This window comes from Biomphalaria glabrata, chromosome 1, assembly GCF_947242115.1.
Source record: "Biomphalaria glabrata chromosome 1, xgBioGlab47.1, whole genome shotgun sequence".
In the NCBI taxonomy this organism is placed as follows: domain Eukaryota; kingdom Metazoa; phylum Mollusca; class Gastropoda; family Planorbidae; genus Biomphalaria; species Biomphalaria glabrata.
The window spans coordinates 80,736,645-80,755,159 of record NC_074711.1 but is presented as its reverse complement, the minus strand read 5'-3'; the positions used below and the strand labels follow the sequence as shown (position 1 = coordinate 80,755,159).

At 32.4% G+C, this 18,515-nt stretch overlaps 1 protein-coding gene and 1 long non-coding RNA gene across 2 annotated transcripts; one reads left to right on the top strand and one right to left on the bottom strand.

Annotated features, from left to right (window-relative positions):
* Positions 1–204: 204 nt before the first annotated feature.
* On the top strand, positions 205–7,648 carry LOC106051744 (aldose reductase A-like). Its single transcript, XM_056018025.1, has 8 exons — positions 205–398; positions 2,679–2,759; positions 2,970–3,077; positions 3,316–3,504; positions 4,430–4,521; positions 5,151–5,258; positions 6,257–6,350; positions 6,866–7,648. The coding sequence occupies exons 1-8, from the start codon at positions 347–349 to the stop codon at positions 7,009–7,011; spliced, it is 870 nt and encodes a 289-aa protein (XP_055874000.1). The 5' UTR covers positions 205–346; the 3' UTR covers positions 7,012–7,648.
* A 1,952-nt stretch (positions 7,649–9,600) lies between these two features.
* Positions 9,601–17,669, bottom strand: LOC129924226 (uncharacterized). Its single transcript, XR_008776217.1, has 2 exons — positions 15,418–17,669; positions 9,601–10,100 (listed from the first exon to the last, which is right to left on the bottom strand). It is a non-coding gene; the product is annotated as an uncharacterized LOC129924226 (long non-coding RNA).
* Between the last annotated feature and the right edge of the window lie 846 nt (positions 17,670–18,515).

Below are 18,515 nucleotides of genomic sequence, written 5' to 3'. Positions count from 1 at the left end.
ATTTGGTAAATTGTTTTAGAATAGTTAACACATTTTTTTTTTTATTAGAGAGAGAAATTCATGTAGGTATTTGTGGATATTCATGTATAAAGATATTTACTAAGTCTAAGATAAGTGGGATCTACATTGACATTATGAAAAAAAAAAGGAGCGGTAAGGAAGTGACAGAAATAGTTTAGGAAATACCCGCGTTTTCTTCTCTACACTAATGCTCTGTGATACAGAACAAAATTCCCCTTGTCAAGACTAGGATGTAGTTTTTCGAACTGTAATATCTCGGTTCTCTTGATCGTAACACAGGACGCCGCTTACTAAAGAACAGTGAAGATTTTGTGGTCTTGCCAAAATGAGTAAAATGGTTCATCTGATAAGCGGGCATCAAATGCCAATTATTGGATGTAAGTACCAGACTACATTCTATGGTCACTCTATGGAATCAAATATAGATCTAGATCTACTTTTGATATTATTATATATTTGTAGATTTGATTTATTTTTGCTTTAGTCAGTTTAGTTTATCATTTAATCATTTTTCACAGATGACTAGCCAGTAGTTGCTGAGTCATTATGATTAATCAGATTTCATATTATCACATGAAATTTTTTAGATAGACTTAGACGTAGATCTATATGTCTATATAGAAATAGAATACTTTGACTTTAGATTTTAGATTCACTAGATGTCTAGTAGTAGATCTATAATACTAGTCTATAATCAAAATAATAATAAATACCAGTATATATACCTAGATTACTAGATTTAAAGTCTAGTATATGATTATATAGTTTATCTTATCTTATAAAATACAGATGTTACTTAAAAAAGAAGATGATTACGTCCTATGCATCATGTGTCATGCATTTTAACCAATGACTTAAAATCTGCCAAAGTCATTAGTTTTCCTTGTTGGCTCAGACAACCCATTAGCATCTAATAGCTCTAGCTCTAGGGAAGGAGGAGCAATAGTACAAATTTGTCATAGCATATGGAACGAGGGATGTGTCTTTATCTTTGTAGACAATCTACTTATACAAATAATTAAAAATGATAGATGTAGTTCTATATCAGTGATTCTCAACCTTTAAAGAGTAGTTGGATGGCTACATCAGTGCATCATCCTGTGCGGTTGGGCCAATGTCTCAATGGTCCTGCAAAAAGCTTGGGATAGGTCGGCTAGGATGTAATATAGTCGTAAATCCTGAAGGAACATCCAAAACATGTAAAAACAAACAAAAATAAAACAAACAGATCTGCAACTTCTTCATTTCGCCACTTTGTGGGTAGCCCCCAACTATAAAATTATTTTCATTCATAGTCCTAATTATCTGTGCTTTTGCTAGTGTATAAAATCATAATAATGGCAATGTCTTGAATTCTGAAGATTAGGGATGAGTGCTGTTTTTTACATTATTAGGCAAAACTAGTTTCAAGTATATTTTGTCACATCTGATTCAGACAAAGCTGTTGTCTGCCAGGAGGTCTATTTAAGTTCTCTTTTTATCTTTTGCACCTGTCTTCCATAAGGGCGTTACTTTGAGTCACAAATGTGTGTCCCAAAGCCTTCATAAGAGCTCTTCAACTGTTTTTCTGTTTCCTATATCAGTGAGGGGGAAATTGCACCTGAGTTGATCCTTGTAGTACTTCAGGGGGAACATCTGTTACATCTTCCTTTTTAAGCTAGCTAGCATGCAATCGCCCCCATGCAGGATAAGTGTCCAACTCAAAGCAGCTGTCGACTGATTAGTATTGCTTCTATACTGTCAACACAGGCCTCCAGCAGAACATGTAAATTTGTAACTTAGTCTTGCTGGCATGTGTCTATAATGGAGCGAAGATACCTTCTATAGAGCACTTAGGTCTCAGAGCCATGCCAAAAAAAAGTTCACACCAAAATACTAGACTTTAATTTTGAATGTTAACTAAGATTTAACAAGTTAAATTTATATCACTGAACCATGCTCAACCTGTTTGTTTCAAAGGTTAAAAGCATATTTATTGTACCATAAACATCAGTATTAACTGACTATCACTCATTCTTGGAATTTAAAATTAGGGGATAGCATTTTTTCAAAGCTTATATCAACTCACTCTGTCTGTCTGTCAAAAAGTTTGTTCACGTTATTTCTCCCACACCCAATCTCGGATTTAGCTGAAATTTAGAACAATTATTTCTTTTAACTGACAACACAAAGGATCAATAAAAAAAAATATTAACCAATTGGTGATTAATTTTTTTTTTTGGTATCTTGAACAATGGAAGGAAATTGTACTTGTCAGATGTGGTGGTATAAGATGAATTAGTCCCCTAGAGAACTTTTGAGCCCTTTGTGAACTTTTTTTTTTATGTATTTAAAAAAGGATCATGTAAACTTTCACCAAGATACCCCCTTCCTCCCTCTCCCTTTCTCAACTGGTCCAGACAAAGTGATAGGATCATAGAACAATGAAAAAGCTAAAAGCTAAAAAAAAATAATTAGTAAATATATTTCTAATCGCACAGATTTATTATTTCAAAGTCATATTTAAGTGCATGACTGATCCAAACTAATTGATACGATTACATTTAATATAAGCTTCATTTTTTTTAAACAGTATTTTTTTTTTGTTTTTCGTGTTTAAAATCTATTAAGCAGCATATATTAAATAAAAGAGTTTCTTTTTTTTTTTTGTTGTATAGTCGGAACCTACAAAATACAAGGATATGATCTTATTTATACAGTGCTAGAAGCTGCATTGGCTGCAGGGTACAGGTCAATAGGTAATTAAGAAATCTTAGTACTGCTGTAAACGTTAGCTATTTGTAATGAGCCTTTCAGTTAAACTTTGTTCGATTCTATTCATTTTTTAAGAACCAGTTATTTAAAAAAGAAGAATAACCTATTCCTAGCCTATAATATTACAAGCCAGAAAAAAATTAAAATTAATGTAAGAATATATTAATATTAATAATATTTTGCTTTTTTCCTAGACACAGCATCTGTGTATAGAAATGAATCGGACATAGGAAAAGCATTAAAAATACTTTTGCCAAAATATAACCTTGAAAGAAAAGACATATTTATCACCAGCAAACTTGGTAAGTCTCTATGTCATCATAATCTATGAATATTTTTTTAAATAATCTTTTTAATTTTAAACATAAAAACAACTTGTTAGATATCTTATTCTAAATATTAATAATTAACTGTTTGACATATGGGTGACAACTAATATACATAATCATTAGAGATTTAATTGAAGTTTGCATTGTTTTATGTATGTAAGTTGGCAAAGAAATTGTTGCAGTTAATAATGTTCACCATTCCCATTCACAGGACCTTCAGAGCAAGGTAAAGGAAATGCTAAAGCTGCATTGTTAGGCTCCATTCAAAGACTTGACTGTGAATATTTAGATCTTTATCTTATACATTGGCCTGGAACATCTCAGTATCAGCCAAAAGATGAACATAACAGACAACTTCGAAAGGAAAGCTGGCTTGATATGGAGGAGGCATTCAAACAAGGTAACAAGCAAAATAAACAAAATACTTTTAAAAAACAAAGCGTATATCGAGTGAAGGGAGAGCACAAATCAACTCCTGCCATCTCTCTCAATATTTCAAGCTTTATCTACCATTAGCTCAGTACTTTTTTTCTATATAAAACAAAATTATTTAATTATGACTAATTGGTTAACTTATTGATTACTTTTTTAATCAATTATTCATGCATCATCATTGAATGATTGTGCAAAATGAGAATGGGAACTGGGAGTAAAAAAGATTCTAGCAAGACAGAAAGATTGAGTTAATAGGAGCTTTATAAAAAATAGATGCCTTCCATCTAATCCTGTGGTAAATAAACTCTTATTATTAGAATTTTATTTAAAAAAAAACACTTCTAATTTTTATGATATTTAACCTGTCCAAATATGATGTTTTACTTATTCAAAAACAACTTTGAAAGGAAAGCTTGACTTGGAGTGTGTATTTAATGAAGGTACAAGCCTATGCCTGCAATCTATCACTGTGGTTAACCATTTAAGATTAAGTTTTTATTTAACATGCATGACTATATTAACACATGTATATGTGCATGTCATATTTTTTTGGAGTGGGGAACATCTGTCCCTTTTAAGATAAACTATTAGTATTGGTTTATCATTAAAAAGAAAACAAGAAATATAACCTGTACAAATATTAATTTTTAGTTATTAAATAAAATAAACTGTATTTTATGTATCACAAAATGTACAGGCAATTGGCAGTCAACAAATTAATTTGTATAGGGCAATTTAAAGTCACTAAAAATCTGAATAAAATTATACCTGTTTTGTTTTATTGCTCATGTGACATATTTTGTCAACACTGGCCTAATGGTTTGAAAAGCTTATTTATTATTTTAAATAAATAAATAAATTACATTCTGTTTGCTGTTTGTTTTATAAAGGCAAAGTCAAATCTCTCGGTATATCCAATTACCTAACAAGACACATTGAAGAGTTGCTTAGTTACTGCACTGTCAAGCCCTCAGTTTTACAGGTTTGTTGCAAGTCCATTAATAGAGTTTAGGATTACATAGAACAATATTAGTTCTTTCAATACTCAGAAATTGATTAAAGTTAGCTTGCTAATTCCTGTAATTTAGTGGTGTTTATATTTTAAAATTTTACTGATGTTGGGTCATTTAGGGTTAATGCAGGGCTTAACAATACATATGCATCTTGTTGGTCACTGAAACTACTTAATATACTAGGCTGTTTGTTGAAAGGGTCACAAAGTGATTTTTGCTAAGACTTTAGTTAAATTTTTAATGTATTTTATGGTTTTAACAGACATATTTTATATTGTTCAGTTCTTAAAATATCTTTTTTTTTTGTTTAATGGAATGGAAAAGTAAATAATTTAAAAACATAGTGGAATATTGTTATATCAATATATCATGTTTTGACAAATGTATTACTAGGCTAGACTAGGTTAGCTTACTTAGCTTCAGTAATTAACATGTTATAAAGGACAAAGAAATTTGGATATGGCCCTTGGGCTGTATTTAGGGCCTCACTGGTCAATGTAATATTTCAATAACCAGAGAGGAAGCTGTGTAGATCCAGCAACATTTTAAATTTACTTGTAAAAGTCATGATCTTTTTTTTTTTATTTTATTTTTTAAGACTGAATACCACCCACATCTTATACAAGCAGATGTCAAGAAAACTTGTGATAAACATAACATTCTTCTTCAAGCTTATTCATCTCTAGGAACTACCAGCTCTAAAGAGGTTAGACACTTAAATATGTAAAGATTTACTGTTTCATGAAGGTGAACAACTGTTTTGAAAAATATTATAGAAATAGAAGATGAACAATAAATGCAAGTTAAAATGTATCTGTATGATGTTACTGTTGGCTATCAAGAGCACATAACACCTCAACAATGCAGTGACAAAAACACATGTGTAGAGATAGGTAAAATTATTTACTAGCCTATTTTGTGCTGATAGTTTATCTTCTTCGTTTGTTTGTAATTGAGGAGGGCCTTGCAGCCCAATCATCCTTTATTTCTACATTGGCCTAGCAGGGTTTACTTATATTATTTATAATCTATACACAGTACTTTAAGTAGAGTTTACTTTCTATATACATAGAATTTTTGGTTAGTTTTGCCTTTTCCATATCATCCTTTACTCATAAGGCTAGCAATGTATGGCATTAGACACTGCAAACATTTCTTTAAACCATCAGTTTCAGTCTTAGAGGGAAAAAATTTGTTTTTTTAAAGGCCCCAATAGTGTTTCCCACACTACATTTAAATAGGAATAAGGAAATATCAATTTTGTTTTTTGTATTTGTAATCATTTATTTGATTCCTTTTGAATGTAGAGAAATAACAGTGCTACAAAGTATCATTCCTTTTTCTTTCTCTCAAAAACAAAATTTAAAAAATAGTCTCTAGATCTATCTTTTTTGATGCTATTAGGATTAGTGTTTTGTTATTTTTTGAGTGCATCAAAAAGGAAGGCAAATTAAAAATAAGTTGACTTAGGAAAAAAAGAAAGAATTGGCTTTAAAAATGCAGAAATTTTGTGCTATTTCTATTAAATGGTTTCTAATAGACGGTGGCCTTTTGGGGAAATAGCAAAAATAAAATACATGGTATTTTGTACTTATAATATAGACTATTATATTATGTCAGAAAAAAATTTGTTTCTTGTAGACTAATATAAACAATTTCAGCTAAAATATTTAAATTATTTAATTATATCTTATTGATGTCTAGCTTATCAGTGATCCTAAAGTTGTGGAAATAGCAAAACAATGCCAAAAGTCTCCTGCTCAAGTTCTGTTATGCTGGGCTGTTCAACAAGACATTGGTAAATTCTTAACATAATATGATTATTAATTAAATGTTTTTGTTTTATGTACTTTGGATCTGGCGCAGTGGCTGAGTGGTTAAGTGCTTGGCTTCTAAACCATGGGTCCCGGAATTAAATCCAGCTCTAATGGGTACCTGACATAAGTTGGGAAAAGGTAAAGGTGGCTGGCCACATGACGCCCTCGTTAACCACAGACCACAAGGTCTGAAAGGGGAACTTTAACTTACTTACTATACTTTGGATTTTCCTTCAGAACTGAAGATTATTACATCCAAGCCCAAATGTCATTTGCACATGGGACCATCGAGACAATAGTTCAGAGTGCATACTGCAATACCAGGCAGTCATGTTCTGATTTCAAGATTAGTGGAACTAAATGCATGACCTATTTAAGTGCTTAAGAGTTCGGTTTTAGCTACTTGTTGCATCGCAGAACTTTTTTATACAGAACTTTTCATACTTGTGTAACCATGTATTCACAGATATTTAAGTAACTTATGTTTCTTTTTCAGGTGTTCTTCCAAAATCAACCAATCCCTCACATATTAGAGACAACTTTGATATATTTTCATTTTCACTTACCAGTAAACAAATGGAAGAACTGTCTCATTTAAACAAAGAGGCCCATTATTGTTGGGACCCATCAAAAGTAGCATGAGCTTTGAGTATCTTCAGTAACTTAGTGGTCCTTCAAAGAAGCCAAAGATCTCTATAGAATAATACACTTAACTTATTCTTAGAAAAAAACACATTTTACTTAGATTTTATAAATGGTTTTAGAATGTTAAGATTTTTCTTTTACATAATATTTAGATTTTTCTTTGATATACAATGTTTCCATTTTTCTATGACTTGTTAATAAGGAAGCAGATCTAAAAGTTTCTACATCTTATCCCAGTTGTAGAATTTTTATTTCAAGTTATGATATTGCATTTCATATTTGAAAACTCATTTTTCTTTTAGATGAATATTTATGTAATCTTACAGCAGGATTTGAATTCTCAGATTTAATTCTTTTAGTGTTTTAGATAACTAATTGAATTTAAAAAATAACAATTTTAATATTCTATTATAGTTAGGATGAACATCAACATATTTGTAAAAATTCTCTAGATCTACTTTCAATTGATGATGTTTGTGTTATGTAAGATTAATCTTATAAAACACCACAATAAACTATTGATTACCTGTTTAATTTATAGCTATATATTTCATATGATGTTTTATTATTGGATTTATGTATAACTCTTGCTCTCAAATTCAAACTTTTAAATAAACATATTTTTATATTTTGACTCATTTTTTGTTTTCATCATTATACATATTATTAGACCAACAATTTGTATAATTCAATATTTTTGCTTTAAATGCTAATTTTCAAAATTGAAACTAAGGGAAGTAATTGTGGACAATAGAAATCAAATGATAACGTATCAGTAAAAAGGAGTGGTTGAGTTGCAAAATGTAATTGAACTAGTCAGAAAGTGTCACACTATATCTTACTTCATGATTTTATTCTTATAACTAGCAAATTTGTATTCCATGACACACAGGTAAGTTTTCCCTGGTTGAATTTGTGGTTCATTCCTAGTAATTAGTACATTATTATTGATCTTTAATGTTTGCCTTCTAAATTTTATCTTTCCAAAGTATTGTACAATTGCTTGCATTTATTCTTTCACTTATTAATGCTGCTCTGATATCATGCCCCAGTGCCATCTTGTTTTGTTTGTTGTATATTGACCTTAATGTTTATGGGCTAGTGTTTGCTTATCAAAGTTCTTTGTAATTCTTTGTATACTTTATAGCTTGAAAACCAAGTTGATTTATACATTTTCTATGACTGGCATCTCATGAGTCGAAGGCCACTGTTCTGTTGCCAGTATTGATGATTTAGAAGGCATGCTTGGTACACACACACACATAAAGGCCTTGATGCTCCTTCCTCATTGGATAACTATGTGCACTTTTACTTTCTGCTTTGATGGTGTCTATTGCAATGTTGGCACATCTATCAAGATGCTTATGGTCTCTGTACTCCTATATGGTTGTGAACATTGGACTCTGAACACTGAGGCTGAAAGAATAATCCAAACCTTTGAGAGTAAATGCTACAGAGAAGTGCTGAGTATCAGATACCAGAAAAAGAAGACAAATGAGTTTGTACTGTTACAAGTCAACACTTGGCATAAAGGAGGAATTTCCCAATACTGTGAAGAGACGAAATCTAAGCTGGTTTGGTCATTTTGTAAGACATTAGGCCTACTCACTATCAGAAGTCATTCTTCAAGGTACAGGGGAGGGAGCACAAAGAGAGGGTCGTCCAAAGAAATGTCTGGCTGGATAATATAAAATGAATGGACCGGCCTCTCTCTTAGCATCCTGAATCCTGCTAAGAACAGCAGGTGACTTGTGAGTGGAGGGATTAGGTACTGTTACTATATGCAGGGATTAGGTTACTGTTACACCACCCCTACGACGAAACACAGATGATGATGATGAATATGGCTTTAAAATTCTAATTCTACCTACTCCAATACAAAATGTAATTTCAAAGTGATAATAAATATATTTATACGATGTGCATTCTTGGTTTAAAAAAAAAATTAATCTATAAAGTGTTAGGTGCTTCTTAAAGATTATTTCCCCTTCTTTATACTACCTCCCCTACAATTTTTTTTTTAAAGTGGTGCATTTTTATGATTGAAAAACAAAACATGTGCCAAACTAGGCCAAATTTTGATAGGCCAAAATCGCTTGGATACGGCTTGGCCGCCTAACAATGGGGCTCTATTTCGAATCCCGACTCAAGCAGAATTGTGTTTGCTGAGCGCCTAAAGGCAGCGCGGAAACCTTCTCCCAGGTGCACGGAAGAGATTGGATCATAGCGCACTGAGCAAACTAAAAGCATGAAAGATGCACTATATAAAAGCAATTTTTTAAAAGCCTTTGCACCTATTCTTATCAAGCAATACATATGGAGAAATAATACTTCTAGTTTTTGAGATTTAAGCCCGACAGACTACTCGCATCTGATATTATTGTATGTGTATACGGGAGACGTTAAAAATGTGTAAACGTTTTGTACATTGTGATGTTGCTAGTTCAGGCTGTCTTGAAGTCAACCAATTACTCTGCAATCGTTTGGGTGTAATTGTCCGGGTGTATTACGTGTAGTTGCACAACAATACAAACAAGAACTGGCACATCGATTTTAACTAGTGAAGAGATGTAGTCGACTCTGATGAACTATTCAACATGTATTTATTATGATAAAAGGGCCACAGTAGAAGTCTCTGTCACTAAACACGTCGTTACCCTGGAATGTTCTATCGCTAACTGATTTTCCGGTCTCTAACCCAACATATCCCAAACGTCACTAGTCCCGTTCAATATGCGTCTACTATGGTGCGTCGCTAAATAACTAAAATAACTAACCTATATAAATAAGGTGTCTAACAGATTCCTCCCCCCTTTGAAAAAAAAAATATGTCAATATTTTTCCACTACTGTCAAGTCTTACAAGGGCATTTTCAATTTAAGGGGAAGACCACAAACATAAAATCTTGACATCTTCTTCTTGACATCTTCATCTTGACTTGACAGTTCCTCATATACATGTCAATGTTCATAACAGTTCATAACATTCCAAAATCATCTTCATTGTTACACAGTTCATCATGGAGGAAAATGTGGCATCTTATGGGCATGTCCTACACATCTCAAATGTTCTTCACTGGCAGTAATCTGATAAAATACAATATTTCAAAAAAACAATTATAAACTTTATTTACACATTCAATACATTTTTTCTTACCACCCTTTTATACGCTTTTGTCCATTTTTCTTTTATACTCACCCTTTTCCATAGAACTAACTTTCGTCAATGATATATGAAATGATTCACACAAAAAAAAATATCCATACTTACTTTTAAATGCTTAACATCAACTTTACTTATCTCCCTTTTCATAACATATAAATGGTGTCAATATGTTAATATATATTACATACTCAATATAATCATAGTTTATTTACAGAAGTATTTCATTTCAATGTCATTCTAGACAATAGATCAGCTACAATATTCACAGATCCACTAATAGCTTTCACTTCAAATTTATATTCCTGTAGTGCTAAGAACCATCTATAAACACGACTGTTTTTCATGCTCTTTTGCTGTATATATTGAATAGGTTTATGATCAGTTAATAATATGAATTTCCTTCCTATTAAATAGCTCTCTAGCTTAGTAATTACCCATATTACAGCTAAGGCTTCTCTTTCAATGACACTATATTTTTTTTTTTTCTGCCTCTGACAATTTTCTGCTTACATATAATATAGGATGTAAGTTATCATAGTTCTGCATTAAACAACCACCAATAGCATTACCAGATGCATCAGTTGTGACATAAAATATTTTGTCTTTATCAGGTAGTCTTAATATTAGTTCATGACTAAAAACATCTTTAATTCTGTCAATAGCTTTCACACATTCCTCATTACAAACTACTTTTTGAGGTTTTCCTTTTTTAAGTAAGTCATTTAGTGGATTCACTATTTCTGCTAAGTTTTTTATAAACTTTCTGTAATAATTTACTATTCCCAATATACTTTTAATTTGTCTTTTTGTTGTAGGTATTTCAATATTAAGTACTTTCTTTATGTTATCTTCAATAGGGCTAATCATGTTGTTATTTATTTTATGTCCTAAGAAAATTATTTCCTCCAATCCTATTTCTACTTTTTCTGCTTGAATTGTAAGTCCACTTTCTTTTATTATTTTGAATACTTCTTTTACATCTACCAAATGTTCCTCCCAACTATTATTAAAAATACATATGTCATCTAAATAGCAAATAACATTTTCTTTGTTTCCAATTATCATGTTCATCATTCTATTAAATGTGGCAGGTGCATTTACTAATCCAAAACTCATATAATTCCATTGAAAAATACCATATGGTGTTACAAATGCTGTGTAAGGTTTTGCATTTTCTGTTAAAGGTATTTGCCAATAACCTTTAGTTAAATCTAATTTAGTAAAAAATTTTGCTCCATTTAATTTATGTAAAATATCCTCTATATTTGGCATTGGATATGGGTCAAATTCTGTGATGTTGTTAAGTTTCCTATAATCAATACATAACCTTATATCTCCATTCTTCTTTTTGGCTATCACAATTGGTGAAGCATAAGGGGATGTTGATGGCTCAATTATACCTGATTCTAGTAAATTGTCTATTTCTTTCTTTACTTTGTCTTGTAAATGTAGCGGTATTCTATATGGCTTAAGCTTGATAGGTTTTGAGTCTGTTACTTTAATGTCATGTTTAATAATATTAGTTTTTCCTGGTATGCTGGAAAAAATTTCTTTGTATTCCTGTATTATTTTAGTTATATCTTTTGACTTTTCCTTAGTTAGATTATTAAGATTAATCTTTTGCCAAGTTTGATTCTCTTTTGTTTCTATTACAGGTATTTCCTTAATATCATTTTCATTATGATTTTCATTTGTTATTATCATCAAGCATTCTTCTCTTTCTGAAAATTTATTTTCTATTTCCTCCTGAATGTTTTGTATCAACTCATCTTCTCTATCATGATATAGTTTCAAATTATTTATGTGATATGTTTTAACTTTCCCATTTATTTCAATTTGATAATTGACATCACTAATTTGTTTTATCACCTTAAATGGACCTTTCCATTGTTTACCAATTTTATTTTTCAGGTCATTTATCAATATTAATACATTGTTTCCTACTTCTAGTGTTTTCAATTGTCTTTTCTTATTTAGATTCTCATGAGCACTTTGTTTGTACTTCTTATTGTTGTTATATGCTTGAGTCCATATTTCTTTCAATTCTGTTGTGATTGTTGTTTCACTGTCATTATTTAATTTATTCTCATTGCTTATTAGATTTTCTTTAAAAACATCTAATTCATCTCTGGGTTTTCTTCCATGTATTATTTCATATGGTGAAAATTGTGTTGTTTCATGGATGTTGTTTCTATGAGCAAATAGTACATAGTTAATGTAATGATCCCACTTGTTCTGATTATTCTGAATTATCTTTGTTAGTGATCTTTTTAATGATCCACCATATCGTTCACATAAACCGTTACTCTCCGGGTGGTAAACCGAAGAGTATATGTGTTGTATATTGTATTGTTTAGTCCATTTCTTAAATTGTTCTGACTTAAACTGAGATCCCTGATCACTCAATATAATTTTAGGTATACCATGTCTTGTAATTACTTTTTGAGTTATGGCATTAATGATATTTTCTGCACTTGTATTTGATAATGGGATTGCCTCTGGGTATCTACTAAACATGTCTATTACTGTTAGAATGTATTTGTTATTATTTTCAGTTTGAATTAAAGGACCTATTAAATCAATAGATACTTTCTGAAATGGTGCCGTAGGTTCATCCATTTCTTGAATAGGTGCTTTATTCACTAGGCTTTTGTTAGATCTCTTTTGACATATGTCACATGAGTTTATGTATTTGTTGATTGTTGCTTTCATTTTGGGCCAAAATACTTGTTTTGACAAGTTCCTATAACATTTCTTTACTCCCCTATGTGCTGCTAAATTATTATCATGTGTCATGATTAAAACATCTTTCCAATATTTCTGTGGTAAGACAAGTTGTTTTATTTTCTTGTTATCATTACTTGTTTGTCTAAACAATATTTTATTCTCTATACAAAATTTCTCCATTGGATTATTATTGTTTTTATCTGATATTCTTGAATAAATTTTCCCAATAATATTGTCATTCATTTGTTCTAATGCAAATGTGGGTGTTGTTTCTTTTTCACTTTGAGATATTTGTGTTTCCAGACTATTTTGTGTTTCATTTTCTATCTCACTTTCCTTAACATCTGTATTTTCTATTTGTATTACATTACTGGTTTCTTTTTCTTCATCCTTACTTATTACATTTATTGTATTTTCCTGTTTCTCATCTTGTTTATCCATTGATCTTGTTATTACCATACTTGTTATATTTTGTGTTTCTATGTTTCCATGATTTTGTCTTATGTTTTTGTATTTGTTTTGCCAGTCTTCTAATTCTTTTCTTGAACATTCTTTAACTCCTTTTATGTTTCCTACTAACATATCATATCTCATTTCTGGTATTGCAATGCCATCACAATAGCCAGTGAAAAATGGGGTTTCAATGTATACCCTTATAACTTTAAATTCCCTTACAGTGCCATCTGCTAATTCTACTTTCCTAGTAAACCCTTTATACCAATGAGGTTTGACAAATTTAGTTTTTACTGCCAAAGTGTTACAACCTGAATCCCTGATTAATTCCACCGGAATTCTATCTACAAACCCTGGGTACACTGCAAAATTGTTCCTATTTCCTTCCATGAAATATATCCTATCTGTACCTTTATTTTTGTATTCCCTACTGTAACTCCTATTTCTATAATTTCCCCTGTCATTCCTATCTCTACTCCTATATCTACTGTTATTTTGTTCATTGTATCTATTTCTACTTCCAGACCTACTATTCCCTCTTCTACAGTTAGCTGCTATATGACCTTTTCCTTGACATTTAAAACAGGTTATTTCACTATATTTTCTATTTCCACTATTTGATCTGTTTCTATTTCTACTTCTATCAACATTTTCTTTGGTGTATCCTATTAAATCTACTTTGCTCTTATCCCTATCAGAAAATGGTTTATTTGGATAGGCATTTTTGTATACTCTCATTATTTCTGTTATTTCATCTATAGTTTTTGGGTTTCTTTCTCTAATAAAAGATTGTAATTGAGGATCACATTTATTTACAAAGTTGTCCACTAGAATAAAATTTTTTAATCCTTCATAAGAGTTTGTTACTTTTTCTAATTTTACCCACTTATTGAAAAAATCCTTTTCCATATTAATGGTAGTTTGGGGTTCTATTCCTAATGATGGTATATTGTCAAAGTATTTCTTTCTAAAAGTTGTAGCATTATGACCATAGGCATTTAATAATTCTCTTTTTAAAACCTGATAGCTATCATCAATATGATGGTCATGATTTTGGCATATTGTTAGAGCTTGACCATGAACAAAGTCCATCAGTATTTCAGACCATTCTTCTTCAGGCATATTAAATGTAGACATTTTTGCCTCATATCTTTTCAGAAAATCACCAATGTCATCCTTCTGTTCATCAAAACTTTGTATTTTTCTCTTTAGCCATGTTTGTGAATTAGGGTTGTCTCTTTGAGTGGTATAATTATTTGAGTTATTTGTGTTATTTCCTTGTTCAGTTTGGGCTCTGGCTTGTGCTGCATCCAATCTCATCTTCTCCATTTTAGCTTCATGTTCTCGGTCCTCTTTTTGCTTCTCATATTCTTCCTTTCTGATCCTATCTTGTCTCTCTATCTCTTGTCTTTGACGTTCTTCTTGTCTTTCTATCTCTTGTCTTTGACGTTCCGTTTCCTCCTTCACAACTTGCTGTACATAAGCTGCTAAGTCCTTTCCTTTTAACTCCATGGCCTTTCCATCCTGCATAGCTGTTTCCTTAACCTCCTTAAGGTCCACATATGATGATGTAGCCATTGTGTTTTATATTTTATATATATTTTTACTTAGCCTATATTAGTTATGGCTATACTTTAAACTTATTTTATATTTAAGTTTTTCCACACTTTTATACAAATTTTAAATGGTATGTCTCTATCTATAGATTTAGTAAATGTATAAATCTAGTCTGAGTTATTATGGTTATATTCAAATCTGTATATTAGATCTAGTATTACACACAAATTTAAATCTAGTATATTATAGTATGTATAATAATACTATTTAGATCTATAGTTATCAAGAGCACTATGACTTTTAGATCTAGTATGAATAACTATGATCAATTTTAAAATCTGGTATGACTGAAGTCACAGTGAAGTGTTTAGAGTAAATTCAAAGACTGTCTAGAGTCTAGATCTAGAGTAGATTATGGTTCTATTTAACCATATAAAACAGATACGTTCATAAAATGTCAAATATATCTTCAACAAGATATATATATTTAGAATGTACTACCTTCATTCATCTTCAACTTAATAATATTTCAAAGTAGAGTCTAGATAATTAAATTGTACCAAAGAGATGTACAAAATTTGCAGATCTATATTTAGCCAGACGACAGTGTTTGACTACATAGCCAGTTTCGGCATTATTCTCATGGCAAAATCATAATTGATTTTAACCGCTCAAACTAAAATTATTTTAGTCTGATTCACAGTAAAAGAATCCTACCCGCACTTTCTATCATTAAGTGAAAAAAAAAAATACAGATCTAATTAAATTAATAAAAATAAATAATTTAAAATAATATAAACAAATGAAATAATTAAATGAGACTATCACTATGGGTTGGGATGTGACAATATGGCACACAATGATAACGTCACGAAGTAACCAGGCAACAACGGATATGACGTTTACACAAACAAAACAAATTACAACCCTAAACGTATAATATAGCTTTTCATCTAAATTACGTCTTCTACCCCGACGGGTTTTAAGGCGCACCACCTGATTTTACTCAGGCTAACGTACCAAATTTAGACAAAATCTATTTCTAAGGGCAATCTAAACATATACTAATAAGAAAAATGGCACTTAGCTTTTGATAAGAAAGATCCCTTTGTTCGGACTCCCGAATATGCTAGATCACAACAAATTCCACTGCCTCTCTTCCAGTCCTGACTCTGTTCTCCGGTGCTACCAGTATCCCACGTAATGCCACAGATGTCCTGATATGCCACAGCAAAATGTTCCAGTTTCTTCGACGACTGTTGATGAGCGTATGTGTAGTTCCGACGACCTTGTGTACACAGTTACTGACGAATAGGTTAACGGTTCTTCTGGCGATGACTTGACTTGTGTAGATGACTACTGACAAATAACAGTCTCTTGACGGCAACTTGATCTGGACGACTGACGAATAACGAATTTCTTGACGATGACTTGATCTGGGCTGACGAATAACGGCTTTCTTGACGATGGCTTGATCTGGGCTGACGAATAACGGTTCTCTAAAATAGTTCACTGCTTCTGCTGCTACTCTGGTAGTACGACGAAGTTTGCTGTTGTACTCTGCTTCACTAGACCAACTGTCCAATGTAGACTAGGTGAAACCAAGGTCACCTCCAACGACGTTCCGTTACACGATTAACGGTTTTCAACGAAATTAAGTGGATGTAGCTGTTTCCACAACTTCACTGCTAACAAGTCTAGGTATGGTCTAGACCGACGAATACTAGATATATCAATGTTCAGTACTGATAAAGATTACTTCACTAACCTTCCAAAGGTTAAACACAGTGACCGTTATAAACGTGGCAAGCAACCGGTTCAATGAGCAAACTGCTCCACAAGAATCTCTCCAAGGGTAAGACGACAGAGCGATTTCGATTTAGTTAGCTACCAAACTTGTAGTACTCACAATACTTCTGACAGCGGGCAAACTGTCCTTCTCGAAACTGACGAGGTAAAACTTGATACTCAATGTGGCTCCTATGACGAAGAAAAAATATGTCCAACAGGTTCACTAACGATCTCTCACCCGTTATGAACGAACGGTTTCTCTGGTTGTAGGTCGATTCAGCATATGAAGATCAGGCTTTGATAATATACTGGTTAAGCAGACCAGACGTTGCGATGATTACTGTCCTGACGAAGGTCACCCTGAGTTAACGGCTCGTCGAACGTGCGATCAAACAGGCGATGACTGTATGTAGATCTAGAACAAAGTCACTCTGTGATGCTGCTGTGTTCAGCCGTACTCCGATGAAATCTTATAACTTCGAGTGCACGACCCTCACCTGAGTAAACGTTCTGCTTCGAGGTCCGGTTCGATGTTCGTCTTCATCAGGGTCCGGCTTCGAGGTTCGGGGTCGCCACTGTGATGTTGCTAGTTCAGGCTGTCTTGAAGTCAACCAATTACTCTGCAATCGTTTGGGTGTAATTGTCCGGGTGTATTACGTGTAGTTGCACAACAATACAAACAAGAACTGGCACATCGATTTTAACTAGTGAAGAGATGTAGTCGACTCTGATGAACTATTCAACATGTATTTATTATGATAAAAGGGCCACAGTAGAAGTCTCTGTCACTAAACACGTCGTTACCCTGGAATGTTCTATCGCTAACTGATTTTCCGGTCTCTAACCCAACATATCCCAAACGTCACTAGTCCCGTTCAATATGCGTCTACTATGGTGCGTCGCTAAATAACTAAAATAACTAACCTATATAAATAAGGTGTCTAACAACATACAAATACCATGTTCATTCTTTTTTTAAGTAAACGTTTTCTATTAACGGTTAGTAGCTAAGACACCAGATGACACACTAATAAGTATAGGCTTATAATACACATTCCTGTATATTGTTTTAATATTTATTTTTGCACAAGACAAAACAGCCATCCATCCCAGTGGCACTACAGCCCATGGAGGGCCTTGGCCTACTCTAGCACACTATCTTTCCATTCTGATCTACCTAAGCTTTACGTCTCCATTTCTATAAATCAAATAAGAACATAAAACTAAAATGTTATTTAACCTTGATTAGGCCAATAATAAAAATTGTAAAATGTTTTACATGTTTCGGATGTTCCTTCAGAGTTGAAGATAGTTTACTTCCTAGTCCAAACCTCCCGCTGGACGACGGGGGATGGGAGCGGGCAGGGTTTGAACCCTCGACCGTCGATAAATCCGAACGACAGTCCAGCACGCAAACCGCACGACCAGGCAGCCATCCATAGAATATGCATCCTCTGTTTGGGACCCCTCAACTCAAGAAAACATTAAGAAACTGGAACAGACACCAAATAGAGCAGTGAGATTCATAACAAACGAATATTCACATTTTACTAGAGTAATAGTAAAATCACTAAATTTAGAAAGCCTTCAAAATAGAAGACTCAAAAGTAAAGTAGCAATTATACATAAAACACAGAACCATAATCTTCAAATACAATAACAAAATTTAATAAAATACTCAGAAAGACACAAAGATAGAAGGGCACTCCTCGTTCCATATGCTAGGACAAATTTGTACAAAGGCTCCTTCTTCCCTAGTGCTATTAGAGCGTGGAATGGGTTGCCTGAGCTAGCCAGGAAAACCAGTG

Excerpts from the sequence above, each read along its gene's own strand:
- LOC106051744 (XM_056018025.1), top strand. The coding sequence starts at position 347 with ATGAGTAAAATGGTTCATCTGATAAGCGGGCATCAAATGCCAATTATT. Across the intron at positions 4,522-5,150 it reads TCAAGCCCTCAGTTTTACAG|ACTGAATACCACCCACATCT; the intron begins GTTTGTTGCAAG and ends TTATTTTTTAAG. Across the intron at positions 5,259-6,256 it reads GAACTACCAGCTCTAAAGAG|CTTATCAGTGATCCTAAAGT; the intron begins GTTAGACACTTA and ends ATTGATGTCTAG.